General features: G+C 40.5%; 2 protein-coding genes across 3 annotated transcripts in view; both read right to left on the minus strand.

Moving 5' to 3' along the window:
• Positions 1–23,315, minus strand: part of LOC102964456 — an 86,375-nt gene that overhangs the window by 35,891 nt on the left and 27,169 nt on the right. The window contains exons 6-8 of the mRNA XM_042961572.1: positions 21,647–22,455; positions 19,763–20,183; positions 19,348–19,514 (exon numbers count right to left, since the gene is read on the minus strand). Of these exons, the coding sequence (XP_042817506.1) occupies positions 19,348–19,514; positions 19,763–20,183; positions 21,647–22,455 (1,397 nt within the window). The remainder of the gene's footprint in view (positions 1–19,347; positions 19,515–19,762; positions 20,184–21,646; positions 22,456–23,315) is intronic.
• On the minus strand, positions 14,509–22,388 carry ZNF24 (zinc finger protein 24). Of its 2 annotated transcripts, none has more exons than XM_007090741.3 (4): positions 22,213–22,388; positions 19,763–20,263; positions 19,367–19,514; positions 14,509–17,223 (listed from the first exon to the last, which is right to left on the minus strand). In XM_007090741.3, the coding sequence occupies exons 2-4, from the start codon at positions 20,180–20,182 to the stop codon at positions 16,685–16,687; spliced, it is 1,107 nt and encodes a 368-aa protein (XP_007090803.1). In that variant the 5' UTR covers positions 20,183–20,263; positions 22,213–22,388; the 3' UTR covers positions 14,509–16,684. The 2 variants fall into 2 exon arrangements, with proteins under 2 accessions (XP_007090803.1, XP_015396855.1); XM_015541369.2 differs by lacking the exon at positions 22,213–22,388 and adding an exon at positions 21,484–21,836.

Consider the following 23,315-nt stretch of genomic DNA (forward strand, 5'->3'; position numbering starts at 1 on the left):
TGTACATAGTCATTCATTCAATAAACATTCAGCATCATACTCTACTGAGTGCTGCTGAAGGGGTGAGAAAGAGTTCCTGCCCTTATGACCAACAGTTCATGAAAATAATTACTAAAACATGTACTTAAAGAGTCAGAATGAAATGGAAATAAAAAAACGAGGTAGGAGAAAAGACTTAAGGAATGCGATGCTAAACAAACAGGCACTTCAACTTTCTGGCGTTTAGTATCATATGGAAAATAGAAAAGTACTAGTTATGGCTGGGTTAAGTTTCATATTTCTGCATTTTGTTCTCAAGGTACTGGAAAGCCATTGAGGTCTTTGAACGAAGAAATGACATGATTGTCTTACTGCCTTCAGAAGAATAAAATAAAAGGGGAAAGAAAGGGGCGCCCGGGTGGCTCAGTCGGTTAAGTGTACCACTCTTGATTTTGGCTCAGGTCATGATCTCATGGTCATGAGACAGAGCTCTACTTTGGGCTCTGCACTGAGCATGAGCCTGTTTAAGATTCTCTTCCTCTCCCTCTGCCCCACCTCTGCTCACTTGTGTTCACACACGCTCTCTCTCTCAAAAATATAAATAAATAAATAAATAAATAAATAAATAAATAAATAGGGAAGAACAGAAAGAAAAACTCTTTTGGAAGCCTGGAAATAAAAGCATGAGGGTCACTAGTAGAGGAGCTAAAAGGTATTCACATGATGATAAGTTGTGAAGTCAGTAGGAAAAAAGTGTACAATGAATTATCATCTGTTCCTTTGGGAATTAAAAAAATGAAGAAGAAAATAGGATGATGAAGTTTATATCTGAAGTGTACCCCTCTCTCATGAGAGTAAATTTTAAGAGCTGTCTGCTTACTACACACTTCTACCTAGTGTCATGAGCTTAACACACACCCGCATGATATCTTCCTTCTGAATTCCCTGTTCTGGTGAACTGCACTGCTAAACACCTTGCCATACAGATGAAATAACTGGTAGCCATCCTACGCTCCTCACTCTCCCCAGTTCTCTAAATCAACTTGCTCGCTAGGTCTTAGAAATGAGTTATAAAAGTAACACTGCTTATACAAATCTAATTTAAAAAAATCTGACAGTAACAAGCGTTGACAAGGATGTGGAAAAAACTGGAGCCTTCATGTTGCTGGTGGGGATATAAAATGGTGCAACCACTTGGAAGTTTGGCTGTTTGATTGCTGACGGGTATAGGGTATCTTTTTGGAGTGCTGGGAATGTTTTGGAATTAGTGCCAATTGCTGCATATTTTAGAATTTACTAAAAACCACCGGAGTCAACCCTTTAAAAGAGTAAATTATATGGCAGGTGAATTTATGTCAATAAAAAATTAATATGCAAAAAAGCTACCACGACCAAGAGAAAGAACATATGTTTAGAAATAAAATCACAAGTGATAAAGTTATTGGAGTTACCAGACATGGACTTTAAAATGACTATAATTAATATACGTAACAATATGTTAATGAATAAGTGTTACCAGAATTTATTAGATAGATTCTAATAAATCTATGAAAACTGTTTTATGGAAGTTCTACACCTGAAAAATGTAACAACTGCAATTAAGAGCTCAACTGATAGGATTACCAGCAGATTGGATACTTTGAAGTGGAGATTGGTGAACTGAAAGATGTAAATAAACACCAAGGCAGAAGCAGGAAGGGGAAAAAGAAACAAAATGCAGAGGAGAGCATAGGCATCATACCTAATATTGTAAGAAGATCTAACATACAAATAATTTGAGCCTCAAAATGAGATAAGATGATGAGAAGAGGCTCTATTTAAAGAAAGAGTGGTCGAGAATTTTCCAGTACTCATGAATATCAAGCCATAGATTAAAGGAGCACTACAAACACCAAGCAGAATAAATACAAAGAAAAATACACTTGAGGACATCATAGTACCTAACAAAACCAAATAAAAAGAAAAAATATATATATAAAAAAGAAAAAAAACACATTATATTCAAATAAGCAACAAATAAGACTGACGACTAACTTCTCAACATAATGCCAGAAAATCATGTAATATCTTGGAAGCATAACTTTTAAAAGCAAAGACAATATGTATGGTGACACAGTAGCTACACTTGTGGTGAACATAGTATAACACGTACAGATGTTGACTCCTATGTTATACACCCGAAACTAGTGTGACATTGTATGTCAGCTATACTCAAAAAAATAAAATTAAATTTAAAAATTTTAAAGGCAACGTAAAGACATTTCCGGATAAACAAAAACAAGAGAATTCACTGCCCATAGGTTCAAACAAATACTAAAAGGAGTTCTTCAGGAAAAAGGGAAATGATTCCAGACTGAAAAACAAGTTTAAGAAGAAATGAAGAGCCACAGAAAGTGTAAATCTGAGGGCAAATCTAGATGAAGATGGGTTATAAGAAAATATAATAATGCCTCAAATCAGGACCTAAATACATTATCAGGGAAATGGTAGAAGTGCTAATTTATAATGGATTCTAATAAAACAAGAATGCCTGTTGTGATATCTACAGTGAAAGAGGAGTATAGGGATACTTGGGTGGCTCAGTCAATTAAGCTGCAGACTCTTGATATTGGCTCAGGTCATAATCTCATGGTCATGAGATCGGGCTCTCCGCTGAGTGTAGAGCCTGCTTGAGATTCTCTCTTTCCCTCTCTCTCTCTTTCAAAGTAAATAAATAAACTTAAAAAAAAGAATATAGTATACATGGATAATATAATTAACAAAATGACCTAATTGACATATAGATAACAGTGCAACCAACAATGACAGAAAACCTCTTTAAGGTATGCAGAGGGCATTTACCAAAACTTGCCATGTGCTTGCTTGTAAAGCAAGCCTCACCAAATTTCATCAGATTGAAATAATTTAGAGCAGTGCTGTGCAATAGAACTTTTTATGTTCTTGTCAGTATTGTTCACATTTTAAAATGTGGTTAATGTGCCTGATGAACTACATTTTATTTAATTCTAATTAATTTAAATAGCCACCTCTGGTTAGTGGCTACCACATTGGACAGCAAGACTTAGCATATGTTTTCAGACAACAATGAAATCAGCTAGAAATCAGTAACACACACACATACACACTAAAAAAATTCCCAAGTGTTTGGAAATTAAGACCGTTCAAATCACATATGATGGGGCACCTGGGTGACTCAGTTGGTTAATTGTTCGATGATCTCGGCGGTTTGTGAGTTTGAGCTTCATGTCGGGAGCCCCGCAGCAGGCTGACAGTGCAAAGCCCGCCTGAGATTCCCTCTCTCTGCCTCTCCCCCACATGCACACACACTCTCTCTCTCTCAAAATAAATAAATAAACTTTAAAAAAAAAATAAATCACCTATGAATAAAAGAAGCAAGCATAATGGAAATTTTAAAGGTATTTTTCTCAAGACAAAAATAGAAATTATGGAATACAACTAAAGCCCTGATTAAAGAGAAATTTATTTTAAAAAATTAAAATTAAAAAAAATTATAACATTCAGTGCATGTGTTAGGAAAGAAGGGGCTGCAGTTCAATGATTTAAATATACATTGCAAGAAATTAAAAACAATAGCAAGTAAATCTAAAGAAAGAATGTAGAGAGAAGTTCATACACTGCTGTTCTGGGTTCTCATTGTAACTTAAAGGGAAATTTGCACCATGTCCAGAACGTTTGATGTCCTGCAAATGAGGGAACAGCGTCTTCTCAAATTCCTTGCAGCAGGAACCCACTTAGGGGCAGCAACTTGACTTCTAAATGGAAAAGCACCTCTACAAAAGGAAAAGTGATGGCATCTTTATCATAAATCTGAAGAGAACCTAGGAGAAGCTTCTGCTGGCCTCTCATGTCATTGTTGCCACTGAAACGCAACTGATGTCAGTGTCATGGCCTCCAGGAATACTGGCCAGCGAGTTGTGCTGAAGTTTGCTGCTGTCACTGGAGCCACCCCTGTAGCCGCGCACTGAAGAAAATGTTCTCAGACCCTTAGACTGAGCAGACGGGCAGGGCTGCCTCTGCCAGTGAAACAGCAGCAGCAGCAGCCAACTGCACATGGTCTTTATTTTATGTTCATCAGGTATAAACACCAAAGAAGCGTGGGAGGAAAACACAAAGAGCCTCCAGACATCTGGTGTTTACGTGAAAGCATGTAGGGAAGATGTGCAGTTCCAAGGACTGCTAGGCAATTACAATAGGTCTGTCTCCTAACCGGCTCCTGGGAGATCGTGGGGCTCTGTTCTCATAGTGCTATCGCGTCCGACAGCCTTGAAACTGGAACATCGCTGACGTTTCAGCAGTTACCCCATTCACTTTCCCAGGCCTTACAATACACTCTCCAGAAATAACTCCACACACCCCTAATGCTGGCCGCTTTTCTCCCGGAAACCTCACTAACCAGATGCAGGCAGCCTTGCGGGAGCCAGGACTTCTGGTGGTTACTCATCCCAGGGCTGACTACCAGCCTCTCACAGAGGTGTCTTATTTGGCCTGCCTACCACTGCTGTGTGTCAACACGAACTCATCTGCTCTACGTGGACATTGCCATCCCGTGCAGCGAGGAGGCTCACTCACTGGGTCTGGTGAGGTGGATGCTGGCCCACAGATGCTGGCCATGAAAAGGCCTGCTGAAAAGGCTATGACCACGAATGACTTTCAGGGTGAATGGACTGCTCCAGTTCCTGGACTTACTGCTTCTCAACCTGAGCTCCCTGACTGCTCGGAAGGTAGGCAGGTGCCTCTGTGCCTGTTCAGCAGATCCCTACTGAAGACCGGAGCGTGCAGCCTGCCACTGAAGACTGGTCTGCAGCTCCCACTGCTCAGGCCACTGAATGGCTAGGAATGACCACTGAGTGGTTTTAAGCTGTTCTTCCACAGACTCTTAAACAGAAAAGGGAAATATGGTCGACAGAAAATAAACAGTTTCTTTGAAAACAAAACAAGAGTGAAAGGAAAGAGGGGCGCCTGGGTGGCTCAGTCGGTTAAGCGGCCGACTTCGGCTCAGGTCATGATCTCGCGGTCTGTGAGTTCGAGCCCCGCGTCGGGCTCTGTGCTGACAGCTCAGAGCCTGGAGCCTGCTTCGGATTCTGTGTCTCCCTCTCTCTGACCCTCCCCTGTTCATGCTCTGTCTCTCACTGTCTCAAAAATAAATAAAACATTAAAAAAAAATTAAAGAAAAAGAGTGAAAGGAAAGAAATAGTAGATCGTGAATTAATGAAATAGAAAATAAATATTTCAGTTCAGTTTTTGAAAAGAATACAAGTGATAATCCCCCAGCAAAACTGATCAAAAAAAAAAAAAGTACCGTTTGTCAGTGTAAGGAATGTCAAAGTGACCATTACTATAGATCTACAGCCATTACAAATATAACATAAAGGATGCCATTAATGATTTAATGAAAAATTCTGAAATTTTATCCAAAACTAACACAAGAAGAAATATAAAATCTGGATAGTTCTGGGTCTATTAAGGAAATTATCTATAATTTAAAATTTGTCCCATAAATATTCCAAGCCAGATATCACAGTGGGGAATATTTCCAGACATTAAAGGAAGAAATAAACCAATCTTAAACTCTTCAGGTAATAGGAAATTGGTACATAGGAAAATGGTACATTACCCAACTAATTTTATGGAAGCTGTGGATTATGCTCCTTACAGAGGAAGATTTTATTCCTGGAACAAGACCAGGAGGAGCCTGGCTTTCTCCAGGATTTTGACATACGCATCTTTCCACATCTTCCTAAGATATCCTCAGGCCCCTGATCACTCTAGCTTCAGGGAGCTACAGCTGAGCCTCCAGGGCATATTAAAAGGAATCTTCTTTCCAACGGTGGGGATCCAGTTCTATGACTGACTGAATCTATCTACAATATCATACAATGCATATTTATCATATTACACTTCTCTAGACAAAGTGTTATTTGTTTATAAGTGTGGTTTTGGTTAGATATTTTCATTGAATTTCATTTAGTCTGCTAACTCAAATGATACAGGTAATTGCACGGGGCCAGTGAAATTCTCAGACCATCAGTTGGTCCAGAGGGCCCCATACGAAGTCCTATAGGAATGAGAACAGTTTCATGCCTATAAGCCATACTCTAGGGAAAAAAGTATCCATCTAAATTAGGGGTCAGCAAAGTACTACAAGAACGCCAGCCTGCCACCTGTTTTTGTAAAGTTTTAATGGAACCCAGCCATGCCTATTTGTTTGTGTATTATCTATGGCTGCTTTTTGCTATAATGGCAGAGTTGCATAGTCGCAACAGAAACTGTAGGGCCCCAAAGCTGAAAATATTTATTATCTGGCCCCTTTACAGAAAACATTTGCTGACCCCGACCTAAATGAGAATTTTCTTTATTTTTAACATTTTTTGATTTTTTTTTGGCTGATTATAAATGTGCTGCTAGCTTATTGTAAAAAGAAAAAAATGGTAATATGTAAAAGAATAAAGATAGAAGTCACTGTCTCTGGAAACCTATTTTGCAAACCTAGAATTTCGGTGTATGCCATTCTACATATATATGTACTTTTTTTTCCAAAAATGATACCAATAATGATAAACTAAATATTGGGACATTTTAAACTAAATATGAACATTTTATATATCCATGAGCATAGCTCTACATCATTTTAAATTATGACTATAATGAATATTTATAATTGCTTTCTCAGTATCCCCTGCACCCTGCCCCTGCCTCAAGCTTTCTCAATAATAGCACCTACCCTGATTTTGCTTTAATAATTCTCCCTCCCCCTTTCTGGGCTATTAAATTTTCTTTAACTTTGACTTTTGACATAATTTCAAACTTCTAGAAAATTGCAAGAAGAGTACAAAGAATTCCTGTATACCCTTCACCCAGATTCCCCAAATGTCGACATTTTATTATAATTTCTTTATAATTCTCTGCCTGTTTTGTTTATCCAGATATCTATCTGTCTATCTATCTATCTATCTATGTAGAGTTTTTTTCTGAAGAGTTTAAGAGTAAGTGGCACATGCAGTTCCCCTTTGACATTTAAATAGGGCAAAAAGGAAGGGGATTTTGAGCCAAAGTGATATCGTCTGACTTAATGATCAGCAGCACTTAAATGATCTGGCTGCTATGCTGAGAACGGAGTAAAATACAGCAAGCAGGGAAGCAGGAAGGCCCTTGGCCTGAGCAATAGGAAGGACAAAATCGCCACTTTCTAAGATAAAGAAAACTATAAGGAGAACATGTTTGGGCACAAATTAAAGGTTTGATGTTAGGGCATGTTAGATTTAAGATGCCTAATTAGTCATTGTACCAAACCCAGTTTAAAAACTGCCTTCCATTTGCAGAGTGGGTGTTCTGCTCTGATACTGATAACCCTCTAAGAAGATGGCCTGCACCTCCACCCCTGAGGCTGCAAGCCCACAAGACTGCAGGGACGGACTCCCACTCCTCCCGTGCTGTATTGTCTTAGAGCGTGGCTTCCTAGTGGTGGCTGCTGGAGAGGCTGAATGGTGCCACCTGGAAGTGTGGAGGAATTCATGCCCTTTGATAGAAACTGACCAGAGGGAGGGAGAGTCTGCAGAAAAGTCTTCCTCCCCTACCCCATGGTGAGGTGCGATGAAGTAGTCCATAGCACTTGCGCTCTGAACACAGTGAGACTAAGCAAACAGCTGTTCTGAAGCTGTGGACAGCTCAGTAACACCCACTTGTATTCTCCTCCCCTTCATCACCTCCCGTTTACCCTCACTTATCCTTTCCTGGGATTGCATCACCCCAATAAAGTATTAACAATAAGGTTTTTTATCTTAGGCTCTGTTTTCTTAGGAACCAAGACTAAAGCAGGCATCAAAGTGGCTATTCCTAGGATACATAAGGCCGCAGTTCAGAGAAGAGGTCTAGGCCGAGATACAGATTTTGCAGTCATAGATGGTATTTAAAGAGATGAGATCACCTAGGAAGAGAATGTAGGTAGAAAAGAAAAGGGATTTGAACACTGAGTCCTCAGGTACTCCAACATATAAAAGTCTAGAGACCCATGAGGAACTAGCACCGTTGAGACTGAGAAAAAATGCCCCACGAAGCAGAGAAAACCCAGGCATGTTGTTCTTGACGCCAAATGAAAATGTCAATTATGCAAAATACTGCGGCTGATGGCTCCAGTAATATAAGTCTAAGAAATGAGTATTGGAATCAGCAATGTGGAGGTTAGCAAACTTTACAAATATTTATGTGGATAAGAATTTGTATAACGGGGATACCTGCATGGTTCAGTCGGTTGAGTGTCACTCTTGATTTCAGCCCAGGTCGTGATCCCAGGGTGGTGGGATTGAGCACCCATTGGGGTTCTGCCCTGAGCATGAGGCTTGCTTAAGATTCTCTCTCTCTGCCTCTCTCCACCACTCGCTCGCTCTCTCAAAAAAAATTATTTTTAATTATATACGGTAATATCACACCTCTCATTCCTGATGTAATTTGTATTTTCTTTCTTTCCCCGTGCCCCTGCCCCCTCCATAAGTCTGGCTAGAAGTTTATTAATTTTATTAATCTTTTTTAAAAGTTAGCTTTTGGTTTAAAAAAAAATAGAGAGTGGCACCTGGGTGGCTCAGTCGGTTAAGTGTCTGACTTTGGCTTAGGTCGTGATCTCAGTTTGTGGGTTTGAGCCCCACATCAGGTTCCTCACTGACAGTGAAAAGCCTGTTTGGGATTCTCTCTCTCTCTCTCTCTCTCTCTCTCTCTCCCTCTCCCTCTCTCTGCCCCTTGATTCTTTGCATTCTTTCTCAAAATAAACTTAAAAAAAATATATATATATGTTTTTTTCTCTTATTTTTCTATTTTATTGACTTGTAATCTAATCTTTGCTATTTCTTCACTTTTCTTTGGGTTTTATTTGTTCTTATTTTGGTTTCTTAAGATTTAAGTTGAGGAAACTGAATTGACTTATTTTTCTAATGTGTTTTATAGCTATAAATTTCCCTATAAGAACTGCATCCCATAGATTATTTTTTCAAATATTTCTCTATCACTCCTCTCTCTCACCTTTGAGGACTCAAATTACAATTACACATATCAGGGCACTTGAAGTTGTACCACAACATGTTGATGCGCTATTCATTTTTTCTCAGGTTTTTTTTTTTTCCTGTTTTTCATTTTGGGTAGTTTCTATTGCTATGTCTTATATACTATACTTTTTTCCTTGCTTTCTTGTTTTATCCAGTTAAACCCATCTGTGCATTTTTTTTTTTTTTTAATCTCAGACATTGTAGTTTTTGTCTCTAAGAAGCTTAGTTTGGTTGCTTTTTTAGAACTTGCATGTCTCGATGTGTCTCCACTAGCTTCTTGATCATATGGAATAATTATAATTGTCTTAATGTGCTTGTCTACTAATTCTTTGTCATTTCTGGGCTGATTTGATTGATTTTTCTTATTATGGGTTGTATTTCCCTGCCCCTTTGCAGGATTTATAATTTTCGATTGGATGCCAGACATTATGCATTGTGCCTTGGTGGGTGCTGGATATTTTTTACGTATTGTTTTGTTCTGGAATGTATTTAAATTACTTGGATACAGTTTTATCCTCTCAGATCTTGCTGTTAAGTGTCTTGTAGGGAGTATGAGTGTAGGATTCATTTTTGTCCACTAAGGAAGCAGGACCCTTCCTACTGTTTGAACCCAGTTTCTCAGCCTCAGCACTACTGATATTTAGCGCTGGGTAATTTGTTATGCATTATAGAATGTTTAGCAGCATCTCTAACCTCTACCTACTAGATGCCAGTAGAACGCATCTTCTCTGGTTGTAACAAACAAAAATGTCTCCAGATGTTGCCAAATGTCAGGTGGGGTGGGGTGGGAGGTGCAAAATTGCCCTTGAGCACACTACACTGACGCCTGTGATTGTTAGGTTTTCTACTCAGGTACCCTTTGTGAGTTCCACTGATTTTTCCCTCTAATCCTTTTGGATGGTTCTTCCCCACCTCAGGTAGTTTCCCTACACACACATGTGCTCATCAGTATTCAACTTGAGTAGATTTCCAGTGTTCTGTCTAGTTTTCTCCTATCTGGTACATTGCCCTGCAAAAGCTAGCCACCTTGGCCTCCCAGGATGCCTTGCTCCATCTTCTCAACTTAGGGAGACTGCCTGGCTCCGCTTGAGTTCTCCTTCCCCATGCTGTGGCCTAAAAACTCTCTCCAGGTAGTTAACTGAGACAACCCACGTTTGCTTCATTTGTTTCCCATCTCTCAGGGATCCCCTCTCTCCCAGCCTTTGCAGTATAGATTTTGCAGCATTTGTTCAGGCAGGTTAGATCTGGGATCTTGGCCTAACAGATTTTGTGTGTTTGTGATTTAAAAACAAAACAAAGCATAATAGTCAGAAAAATACAGGAGAGGAAAATCAAGAATGCAAGGTGAAGATTGTTGGGAGGAACATGCCTTGAGTAAGTGTGAGAGGACAGCTTAGATCCAGTGGAAGATTCAGGCAGAAGCACAGAGGATCCAAAGTTAAGAGGAAAGAAGGCATTAACAAACCAAGTTATAGACACTTTACTCTTTTCTAATTTGTTCTTCCTGCTGCAAATATTGGTGTAATAGGTATAGAGAGATCATTTTTATAGGTATATAGAGAACATTAAAATGTTAATAGGACTGTGGACTCATGGGTGACTTTTGGGGTGATTTTTATTTCTAACCATCAGAAAAAAAATTTTTTAAGAATTTAAAAAGCCAGGTAACTGGACACTTTGTTCTATTCTCAGGACCTTTGCCCCAAAATGGTTTCCCATCTTTCAAAGTCAAAGTCCTAGTCCTACCAATAGCTAACCAGGTCTTCCAGGATGTGGCCCCACTCTCCACCCTTACCCCATTTATTCCCTGGCTTCTTCACCTACTTGACCTCATTATTCGGCTTCAGTGACTCCACCCACTTGCCGTTATCTTGAACAAATCAGGGACTTCTCCCACATGAAGTTCTTTACACTTGCTGTTCCCATGTGTGGAACATCTGTCCTCCAGAATCTCTTGGCTTTTTATATCATTCCTATCTCTCCTCGAATTTTTCTTTTCCAATTTATTTTCTCCATACTACTCATCACATGACATACAACATGGGTTTTGTTTTTTTTTTTTCCCCTACTGCCATGTGTAGTTTCCACACATAGAAGCAATGGATATAAATTCTAACAACTAAGTTTTGGCCATTAGCAACTTCAAATCCCCAAGCCTGGCAATAAAATGAGGGCCCGAGAGAATGATGTTCGGGGGTGGCAGGGGATGATGGTCATAGGGAGGGGCTTCAAGAGTCATGTACAAGGGATGCTTGAGGGAATGCCCCAAAAGCAATGGGTGGAGGTGGGTACAGCATAGACTCGGCAGTGTAGTCCCCAGTCTGAGTCCCAGGTTAATAAATCTGTACAAAGGATGGAAAATAAATGCCAAAGACACAACTGTGTGAAAAGCTTTTCATCCACAAACATTCCCAACACCAATGTTTAGATACTGTTGGAATGTAAAATGTTATGTGTGGTATAGAGAGAGTGGAGTAACAAATGGCAGAAGTTGACAAAGGCCAAGTCATGGAAGGCCATGCTAATTTTATTAACCTATATAATGCATAAAGTGTTAAGTCTAGGATTTAGAATTACAAAGCTTTTCTACAAATCAATAAGAAAATACAAATAACCTATATTAATCAGGACAGAAACCCAATTCAGTTATTTTAAACAAGAAAGGGACTTTATTGGCTCACAAAACTTTAAAGTTCGGAGGTAGGGCAGGCTTTAGGCACAGCTGGATCTAGGGCCTCCAGAAAAATGACATCGGAACTTAGTTCTCATTCCTTTCTGCTAGCCTCTGAATTTCTCCTCAGACTCTCTCCACATGGTGTAAATTCAGGCTTACGGTCCTTAGTTCGTGGGATCTCTGTAGAGCCTTCTTTCCAAGAGTTCCAGCAGAAGTTCTGTTGAGAGCTCGCTTTAGCCTGGCTTGAGTTACATGCCCATTCTTTAATCACTGTGGCTAAGAAGCTGAAGGACTCAGGAAGGCCAGACCTGGTCATGTACTCATCTCAGCCACAGGGAATGGGTTCCCCACAATAAATAAGGATTCTGTTACCAGAGGATGGGGAAAGAGATGCTGAACAACAACAAAAGACCCAACAACATATATCCACACATAACCCAATAGAAAAGCTGTAACAGGTAAAGGATATGAACAGTCCATGATAAAAATGGCCAATAAACTATGAAAATAACCTCATCCTCACCATTAATCAGGGAAATACAAAATGATTTTTTCTTCTTTTGCCCATCAGATAAAAAAAATTATTAAGTGTAGGTAAGGCTGTGTGGGGAAATGAGCACTTTCCATACATTTGGTGAAAGTAAAAAGTTATGAAGACCTTTGGAAAGGCTAAGATGGGTCTATCAGGAAGCACATCCTTTGACCCAATAATCCACCTCATACAACTCCGTCCAAAAGAAATTCACACACATGCACAAAAATGTATGAAGAAGATGTTTACTTTGGCAGTGTAATAGCAAGAGACAAAATAAGGGAATAGTTAAATAACGGGATTTTCATAGTACTGGATCCTATTCAAATCAACCATTAAAGAAATTTAAAGACCTAAGGATTTCTGACACACCTGCCCCCCCCCCCGCAAAAAAAAAAAAAAAAAAGGCAAGCTGCAGAAAAATCATATACATGATCTTATTTATGTAAAAATAGCATTTATATGTGTATGTATACTCATATGGAAATGTATGGAAAGGGAACTAGATGGAGGTATATGAAACTAGACAGTGGAATGAGACTGGAAGCACTGGAAAAAAAGGGTCTCTCTTTGCTCTTCTAGTTGTGTATCATTTAAGTTTTATAAAATGAGATGGTAGTCATTTATTAATTAAAAAAAGAAAAATGGGCAAAGGCAGTTCACAATGGGAAATGCAAATGGCCAATAAACATAAAAAGATGCTCCCCCTTATTAACAAAAAGAAAAATTCTGCCCACCAGAATGCTAAAAGTATTTAAGGATTCGGGGTGGGTGGAAGTGCAGGCAAACAGGCACTCAGTTGATGGAGTTGTAAATTGGTACCATCTTTTTGGTGATATTTCCCAAAATGTTAAACGTGCACATTCTCTGACCCAAGAAATCTATTTCTAGCTATTTATCCTACAGAAATATCCACACAGGCAGCAAAATACATGGGTAACAATGTTAATAACTATGCCTTTAGCCATAATGAAAAAATTGGAAAGAACTTATTTTCCATCAGGAAGGGGCTGGTTAAACAAATTCCAGTATATTCATGCAGAGGAACGGTATGTAGCCATAAAAAAGCAGGTCTACATCCTAGTGGGAGGGGAGGCGAGTTTCAGTGCAGCACGTGTAAGATGGGGATAGGCACCTACCTCATACGGCTGCTGTGAGGGCTAAGAGTTAATCCGTGGTAAAGCGCTTCCAACAGTGCCCGCACACAGCAACCACAAGTGTCAACTATCAACACGTTTGCTTAAATATGTATTTGCCTAAGTCCGGAAGAATAGCAAACCAAGTAATTATTCCTTCTGAGTAGACTGTGAAAAGGAATGTCCTTTTTCATTTAACATTTCTGTACTGTAGAAAATGCAAACGAATATGTTTATTAATAAGCTTCCAAATTTGTTAACCATAAAAAAGCAGATTTATCAATCAAGGTTTAACAGCCGTCACTCACTACACTGTGAAAAAATATATATTCCTGTAAGTTCACGGAACTACATTTGAGTTTTAACTCTAATTGGCCACATGCAAGTCACACAATCTCTGAATCTCCCTTTCCTTGACTACAAATCTAAGTGAGAGAGGCATAGCGACTGACCCAATGCCTGGAGCGCAGATTCTTTCCACACAACCCTCCCTTCAATTCACACCAACGTGATAAACATACTGTTCAACGATCGAGTGAATACCAACTGGGTGTGGATGTGGGGAGTTTAACCTCCAAGAAAACCAGCAGGAAATTCAGCAATAATGAGCAAATGCTCAGTAGCCATTGGGCAGTTATCGGCGGCCTGCATGCCGTTAACAATGACTGCTCTTTTAAGAACCAAACAGATGGCGCTGCTTGGCGACTGCCAGGTCACTTCATCGGAGGCTGGCCAGCCCCCAGAATTGCTAACCAGGATTATCTGTGTGGGTATACATGAATATCCGAAATAATAAATCACTGAATAGCAATCTTAAATCAAGTTGTCTAGTGGGGACGTGGACTAACAGAAGATGATGAGTACACAGACTGCTGCTTCCTTTTCCCTTACACCCTAATCCAGTCTTTTGGGGTCCAGCCCATTTTCCCCACAGAGCCTTGCCTTCGCCTCAGAATCCTTTCTAAACAACACACAGGGATCAGAGCTGGCAAGACAAACTTGTATTTGCCAAGTCTAACACTGCTTTTTCTAAGCTCTGACGTTATACCAAACATCTTTGGCATTTATGACAAATGTACCACAGGGAAGTTTCTTTATATATGCAAAAGAGGTAAGATCTAAAAAACGGGGTGAAATTCTAGCCACTGAGAGGATGCTCCCTTCTTACCTACTCTGATACAAGAATTCTGTCATCTCAGCAGAAGTATTAAAAATATGCCACCTCAAAACCTACTTGGAAAGAAGCCAGTTATAAATAAATAAATCAACTCAAGATCATTTTATCTTAGAGCGGAGGAGTTTATAGCTTTATTGGACATTGACTTGTTTCCTCTCAGCCACAAAGAGAAAAAGACCCAAACAAAAGTCCCTACATTTTCTTGTATAACTTAAAATACATTATATCATTACTACATATTTATACTTCAATAAATCTTAATCTATAAAGCACATTTCTTATAATTAATTGTTATCAGAAAATCTATAAACAAGCTCCATTCTGCCTCACTTTACCACCAGCTGGCCTTGCATTTATTACTATGCTTTTTAACAGGCTCATGCAAATCTCACCTTCCATTTAAATTTGATCCAAGCACCAGATGTAACCAAAATCTCTGGAACTATGAAATCTTTTAATTCACATGGGTCATTTTCCACACAATTAATGCCCACTATAAAAAAGCCTTTTCTCATATTCTATACTTTAACTTCCAGAGTTTGCCACTAAACAGTAAAACCACAGTACTTGGGATTCTCAGCCAAGGAGTATATAAGCCTACTACTACAATGTATTACTTTTATACATTTTTTAAAATGTGTTAAGACTTAAAATTAAAAAAAAATAGTTCAATCAATTCTGATAGTTAATAAACTAGTTGTTAATAACCTATTATTTTTTAAATAGAACAATCCATTCAACTTAACATGTAAGTACAACCTCAATGCTACTAGAGATTGATTAGTTTTTTTAAAAGACCCACAAACCTCCAAACCATGATGGAGTATCTTGGACTCACCTCTGATGATTGCTGGAGAGCTGGCCAGCTCTCTGAGCTGAGTCTTCCTTTCCCCCAAAGACAACACCCTGGTAGGAGGACTATGGCTCCGGGAATCTCAGAGGTGACCTCCCCCAGGACTGCTCCGATGGAGGGAAACAGCTCACTCACATGAAACAGCTTTAGACCAAACCCCCGATGATTTACAGTGGAAGAAACATCTACCTACCCATGGTAGGGTTACAGTATCTAGCACAGTGCCTCGTCGGTAGAAAATGTTTAATAATAAATGCATGGCTGCTTTGTTAGCCTGCTGTGCAACCCTTTTGTACCAAAGGAATAAAACAGCCAACCTGATACTTGTTGCCCACCTGTCATGGACATTTCTGTCCTTCACCAAAAGAAAGGCAAAATAAATTAGATCTTCAAGTCTCTTTTGTTTTCTAAAAGCCAAGACAGACCATTACCCTTCTGTTTACATTTGCCCTTCAACACTGCTGTTCACTACAAATTCCTCCCTAGTGTTAAGATTTCTACTCTTGTAGTTTACAACTGCTTATTGTTCACTGTCCACTTTCTACCGATAACACAGAACATTCTCATTAGCAGGATGCCTTCAAATTACAGACAAGGTAAGTGTGTTTTGAGTTTTCCTGCAGGCAGATAATTAAATGGAGATAAATTCTTGATATACTTCAATTCCTGGATCATGGTATTTGTTTTATCTTCCCCAATCTAGGTGTCCCATTCACTTTTGATGTTTTATCACCATCACTTCTCATCTGAGTTTTAAGGCTCATTTTACTTTGAGGCTTTTGGTCATCCTTTATCTTCTATTTTCTGAATGCATATCCAAGTTAGGTAAAAGGAAGCAGAAGGGTACATTTTTAAAAAATGGTTTAGGTTTTCAGATTTTGTAATTCCTACGTTGCCTTTTAATGTAGAAGGGAATGTATCCTTGCAAAGACATTTCAATGATCAACACAGAAACAATGTCTGTCTAAAAAAGAAACTTTTAAGGGACAAAGAATCAGGTAGTTCATTATTTGGAAAAATAATAAGAATATAAACATCACATGGAAGATTTAGGCATTAACACCTGAATTAAGTTTAAAATTTCAGTTTCTAGGCAGGTATGATATCATTTCTTTCACGGTAAAATAAAATAATGGTGGGTGAAGATTTTCTACATTTCCCAGTGGATTTTCTAACCGTCTATGTAGGGAAATAAAACTATTATGTATCATTTCATGTTTTTAATTTTGTCTTCATTTCTGAAGAAAAAGACCTGAGTGCTGATTTTTTTTTGTAATTTCTTAAACTTTCACAACATTCAGAAGTTTTTCTGCATTGTGTCTTCGCTGATGTCTAAAAAGATTTGAGCTCTGACTGTAAGATTTCCCACACTGAACGCATTCATAAGGTTTCTCTCCAGTATGGATTCTCTGATGATTAATCAGCCCAGAATTCTGGCTAAAGGCTTTTCCACATTCAAGACATTTGTAGGGTTTCTCTCCAGTATGGACTCTCTGGTGCTGCACGAGGATAGAACTTCTGCTGAACGCTTTCCCACATTCAACACATCCGTAGGGTTTCTCCCCGCTGTGGATTCTTTGATGGAGAATGAGGGCCGAGCCCTGACTGAAGTGTTTTCCACATTCATCACATATATGTTGTTTCTTTCGAGAGGGGTTTCTTTTCCTTTCAAATCTGCCCTTGGGGAAACAGGCTTCTCCATACTTAAAAATCTGAGGAACACCTATATTGAGAGTGCCCGGAACTTCGTGAGATTCTACCGCTGAAGGAATCTCCTGCTTTGGAGCTAGGGCTCCATTTTCAGTCCTACCATCATCATCTGAAATAGAGACAAAATGTAAATATCACTCATTTCCTATTCTGGGAGGGAAGAGACCTGAAGAAAACTTTAGTAAATGTGAACTAAAAGTAAAGAGCTTGCATTCATCTATAAACAGCAACCTGAAAACCAGTGTTAAGGTTGCCTACTCCAAAAAAGGAAATTAAATGACTGATTCTGAGGCTAAGGGGGTAATGGCATGCTCCCATAGTGAAGAACTAAGATGTTCTATCTGAATAAAAGTGGTAACAGAAGCAAGTGTGCTTTACAACACTCGTCAGAAAACAAAGGGCAGAAAGATGTGGCAGATTCTATATGATTGTTAGACAAAGTGCTGCAGCTAGGTCTGGATGAAATTTCGTAAGAAATATAAAAATTGCCCGTTGGGAAATCCTTGTAATATTCTTTTGCTTTGAGAAAAGGAGAAATTACACCAAATCATGATGGTGTAAATAATAAGCGATCTGGCAAAAAGTGACTATTTCTGAAATGAGCAAGATAAGGCAGGTCATGGCCAACACTACACTAAGAGCAGAACCCAGAAGATGTCGTAATAAGAGACTGAGGGTAATAGGAGCTGAGGGTATTGTTAACTCAGGACATGACACTTACATTTAACAGGCCCTTAGTAAATGAAAGTTTTCCTGTAAAATACCCTACTTGGTATTTGCCATGGTACTTAGTTAGGTGAATTATTATTTTTAAGCCTCAGTTAGGTAAGTCTAGTGAAACAAAAGCCTGAATTAATTACCAACATGAGGTAGTATCACCCACCCGCAGGACACAGTATATTTAAAGACTGTCCTGAAACTTCCAGCCTGTCAGAGTACAAACAGTTACTACAGGGTGAGCAGCAACAATTAGAAAATAAACAGTGAGCAAGTCTATAATAAATGATGAAGAAAGGGATAAAGTCAAGAGAGAAGACTAACAGAAAGACTGAAGGGTTGCAGGGGGTCAGGGAGGCCTGGAGACATGAACAACGGAGAAGCAAGTGTTAAAGTTATGTGGGGACAAATGGCACAGAAATAAGTTCCCAAGCGTCGTAAAGACTAGACTGCTGAAATGAAGCTATTTACAAGCAAGGGAAAGTTATTCTAAAACTCAGGCAGGGGAGAAATTTTCTACCCAAGAAAATGCCACCTCCAATGACCAAGGATAGTGGTTCTCAAATTTCATTCCAGAGAACAATGTCCCATGAAACATGTAAAACTAACGGTTTTCAGCAGACGCCAGCCCCACCCCATCAGTTCTGGTTCACAAGCACTGGGATCTCGCTCTCCCTCTCCCTCCCCTCTCTCTCCCTCTCGAGAGTCCCCTCAGATGGGAAGAAAACCTGATGAGCCTCCATCTGTGGCACACACCAGCGTTACCTACAACTACCTCAAGGAAAGATTCCCAAAGCAATCTCAAAAACAAATATGAAAAAGAATCCAGCAGTTTTAGGAATATACTAGGTTGTATCAAAGTATACTAAGTATGTGGTGTCAACTGCCAATATACTGCAAAGACTAGTTTTAAGCGATTTGTTATAAATCTGAGCTCTTTATTTAATTCTTCTATACTTAAAGCATATTTTAGCTATGGAGCCTATTTCTGCATAAATACTTAGAAAAGGTGAAGAGTTTTACCCAAATACCATTTCTACAAAAGATGCTTCTTAGAAAAAAAAGACTCTAGGCAGGATGTTAGAGGAAAAAAAAATGGCTAAAAATTTAGAAAAGACTTCAGCGGTGGCTACAAAAAGAATAGGTAGATTTGAAGAGGCTTCATCTAAGCTTATTATACCAATAGGATTAGGCAGGAGATTGAAAGGATGTGAAACAGATGGCAAGTAAACAATACTGAAACAGAGGGACCTCATCTACAGGTGGGTGCTGGCTCAACATAAGGCAAATGCCAATCTGAAATGGGGAGATCTTCAAGAAAGAGGTAAAAGGGAAGAAAAGGATGATGACGTTAATGTCTAAGATTAAAAGACCTGAGGGCCCACAAATCAATTGTTGACTGTATACACAGTCTGTCTATGTGTACAAAATTAGGTTAAGGTGATTATTCCCTATCCCCTTTTGTCCAAAGAGTTCTGGACAAAAGGCCCACACTCTCTTTCACCCTCCAGCCCACTTGAAGTTTTGGTCCTCACCACAGTGCCTTAAGGAATGGAGCTCCCAGGATGCCCACTTGAGCTGGTTCTCCACAGCATCCAGCTCAGAATTTGGTAATCCCTGAGCTTCTTCTTGAGATACTATCTCCTCTACCAGAACTTCCCGTTTTCGTCGACGGAGAGAAACCTGGAAAAAATAAAGTCTGGCTCAGCTGAGAAGGAATCTGATGAGATTGAGAATTAAAAACACATAAGAGAACCCATACAAAACATATAGTGCGGTGGTCTATATGACCTAGCATAGCCAGAGGGGAGCAGTGCAGGGGTGGGAGGAATACACATAATTCTAACTTAGTTGAGTGGAATGAACTCAGCAGCCCTGCCTACTGCTATGCCAGTGCTTCTGCCCCAGGAGAGTGACACAATAAGACTCACCGGCTGTCCAGGGTCATCTAGCTCACTCTCTAAATCCTCCAGCACTGTCACTGCCTCCTCTCCGTTCTCCGGATGATGCTCTCGAACCCAGGTCTGCAGTTCCTTGGGCAGGATGGCAACAAACTGCTCCAGCACTACCAGCTCCAAGATTTGTTCTTTTGTGTGTGTCTCTGGCCTGAGCCATAGACGGCAAAGTTCTCGAAGCTGGCTCACAGCTTCACGGGGCCCAGGTGAATCCTGGTATCCAAACTGCCTGAATCGCTGTCGGAAAACCTCTGGATCAGGAAGATGGTTCCAGGGGATGCTCGATCCCTCTTCACCATCAGGATCCTCCTCCAGCTTCACTCTCAGTATTTTTTCCTCTTCATCTGGAGTTGGGATTATAAGTATTGAATCTTCTTCCACGGACTGTGCAGACATCCTGATTTATAATACTTCAAGAAAAGTCAATCAAGGCAGGATACAGGCCTCAGGGAAATACCGCTTTCTTCACAGGCTCTCCTGAGGCACAAGGAAAAAAAAATACATCAACTACCAAATATCCTAAGAATCTGAACATGTGCTGATAAAGGAAGTAAAAGATATTTGTTTTTCTTACCAGATTAAAAATTCCAATCAATAACCTACACCAGAAGTTGGCAAACTACAGCTCACAGCCAAACGTGGCTTGTTGCCCATTTTTGTACAATGTTTGTACTAAGAATAGTTTTCACATTTTTACATGGTTGAAAAAAACCACAAGAATACTTCATGACATGTGAAAATAATACAAAATTAAAATGTTTGCGTCCATAAATAATTCTATGTATTTGCTGACAGTTCACACTACAGTGATAAGAGTTGAACAGTTTCAACAAACACTACATAGTCTGAAAAACCTAATATTTACTACCTGGCCCTTTAGAAAAAGTTTGCCAAGCTGTGACCCACTAAATCAACAAACCTTATTTCATTAATCGAAAGAATCCAAGTAAGAACCAGTCCAACTCAATGTTTTCTAAATGCATTTGACCCTGGAACACATTATTTGCAACTCAGGACACCTGTAGGTCAACTCAAAAGCAAGGACTGCTTTTCTGTTATCTGCTTAAAATTTTCTTAACAAAATATTTTTTAATGGTTAGGTTTTTTAAGAGTTCAGAAATATTTTTTAAGAACTCCCTGAACTCAAAATATATGTGAAAAAATATCCACTTGCTCAGTAACAGATCAATACTGAAAAAACTAACCACTAGATGCCACGCAATGCAAATATTCAGCCACTCACCACCCCCAGAACTACATTTAAATCTGTAATGACCGGCATTAATCACAGCAAACTCAGTGAATAAAAGGTACTCTCATAACATCTTAACTTCTTGCAGTGGCCCAGAGTCATCATCGCTCACTGGATGACTCACTGTTTCCCCAGCTTCTACCTTCAGGGAAATCTTGTGCTATTTCTGATCCTTTCCTTGTATTTGCACAGTCATGCCCATGCCATTGTTTACAACACATACTAGGAATGAACCACGCAGCTACTCAATGTATCTACTGAGGGCCAGAATCTGAAAACCAATGGTTTCAAAAAACTTCTTGTAACCCTCATGAGTCTAGTTATCACAAAAGACCTTATCACAGACAAGTAATGCAGACAGGTTTAATTAAGTACTCTGGAGTGTGGCGGCCTTCTACATAGGGTTTAGCCAACAGATGAGTTGGTTCCTATTCCAGGATCCTACCTTATCAAAGGCTCAATCATTCTATAGAAAAGAAATTTATCTTCCTTTTACGTTCTCTTACTGCAGCCGGCCCTTGGGCCGTGAAGGAGATACAAGGTGGGCAGGCCCGCGATCCCTAGTGTTTGGGCGGGGAGCCGAGTCCCAGGTGATCTCCTCGCCTCACTCCGGCAGAGTTCCGCTGCAAACCCCGCCCCGACGTCCCCCAGCCCCTTTTCGCCGCACTAGCAGCGGCGGATTTCGGATGACGGAAGGCCACACTGCCCCAACAACGTTGGGGCTGCGACGGATTTCGGATGACCGAAGGCCACACTGCCCCAACAACGTCGGGGCCACGGCACTTCCGCCCGCGTCCGGCGGTACTACAAGCCCCGACAGCCCCCGCGCAAGGCCCGCCCTCTCCCACCTCCGCCCAAAATGAGTCCCAGAACCCTCCGCGAGACGCCAGGCCTCGAAATAGAACAAAACCGGCCGAGGGGGGAGGGGGAAAGGCGAGGGTCGCGGAGGACACAGGGGATGGAGGACTCTCCGATGGTACTGAAAGCCCAATCTGGCTTTCCATCTACCTCTACCAGCCCCCCCAACTGCTGTATACGGAGACAGCGGCCTGTCCGCGCCTCCCGGCAAGCCGAGGAAGGTCCCCGCCAGGCTTCTTTTCTGTCTCCTACCAAAAGGACTGCAGCCCCTTAGCCCAGCGTCCCCCTCACGCCCTTCCCCCATTCTCTCGCAAACCTCCGACTCGGGATCCGCAGCAGCTTCGCTGTCCAAAGCAGACGCAGAAACGCCGCTCACAAGCCGTTTCCCAGAAGCCCCCGGCACGGACTGCTTCCGGTCTGCGGGTCCCAGGAGGCGGGGAGAGGCGAAGCCCCGCGTTGCCATGGAGATGGGCTCCGGGCGGGGGAGGGGCGGTGCGACGACAATGACCGCTTTGAGACTGCGCTTGGCCTGGCGCCTCTCCTCGGATAGCCCAGAGTTCTGTGTTCCGTTTAAGAGACAAGGAAAAGAAAGGGAGAATTCTGCCATTAAGATAGTCTTTACGGATTCATAACCCGTGTCACAGGAGTTATTATCTCATGTGATCCTCGCAGTAGCCCTCTGAAAGAAGTAATAAAGGCTAGTATTTAAGAATGCTTACTACGTTGTACCAGCCACATATATTGTCATTTTCACAACAACTGTATCATGGTAGGAACTTTTATTATCCCCATCTCACAGCTGAGATAGATAATTGAGACACAAGTAAGTAACTTGCCTACAGCTCATAACTAGTAAGGGGGAAACAAGATTTGGCTCCCACTACATGTTACACTACTTTATTTTGACAAAATTATCTATCAGGGAAACGAGAGGAGACTCTTAATGAAGAGTTTTGGCAGTGATCTCAGTGAATTTGAAGAATTCATGGTCCTCTTCTGACTTCGGGCTTGACATTTTATACCACAAAACAGCTGCTGAAGGTATCATTTAGAAAGTAAATCAGGAGCACCTGGGTGGCTCAGTCGGTTAAGTGTCCGACTTAGGCTCAGATCACGATCGCTCCGTGTGTGAGTTCCAGCCCTGCATCGGGGTCTGTGCTGACAGCTCAGAGCCTGGAGCCTGCTTCGCATTCTGCATCTCATTCTCTCTCTGCCCTTCCCCAACTTGTGCTCTGTCTCTCTCTCTCTCTTGAAAATAAATAAATGTTAAAAAAACCAAAAGTAAACCAGCCCACTTCATTTCCCTATTTCAAGACCTTCAATGGATCCCCACTGTCTTAAGTATGACATAAAAACTCCTTACATTGGCCTGCAAGGCCTCTGTGGTCTGTTCCCTGCCTCCCCACTCTGACCTCAGTT

Source organism: Panthera tigris, chromosome D3 (assembly GCF_018350195.1).
Source record: "Panthera tigris isolate Pti1 chromosome D3, P.tigris_Pti1_mat1.1, whole genome shotgun sequence".
NCBI lineage: Eukaryota > Metazoa > Chordata > Mammalia > Carnivora > Felidae > Panthera > Panthera tigris.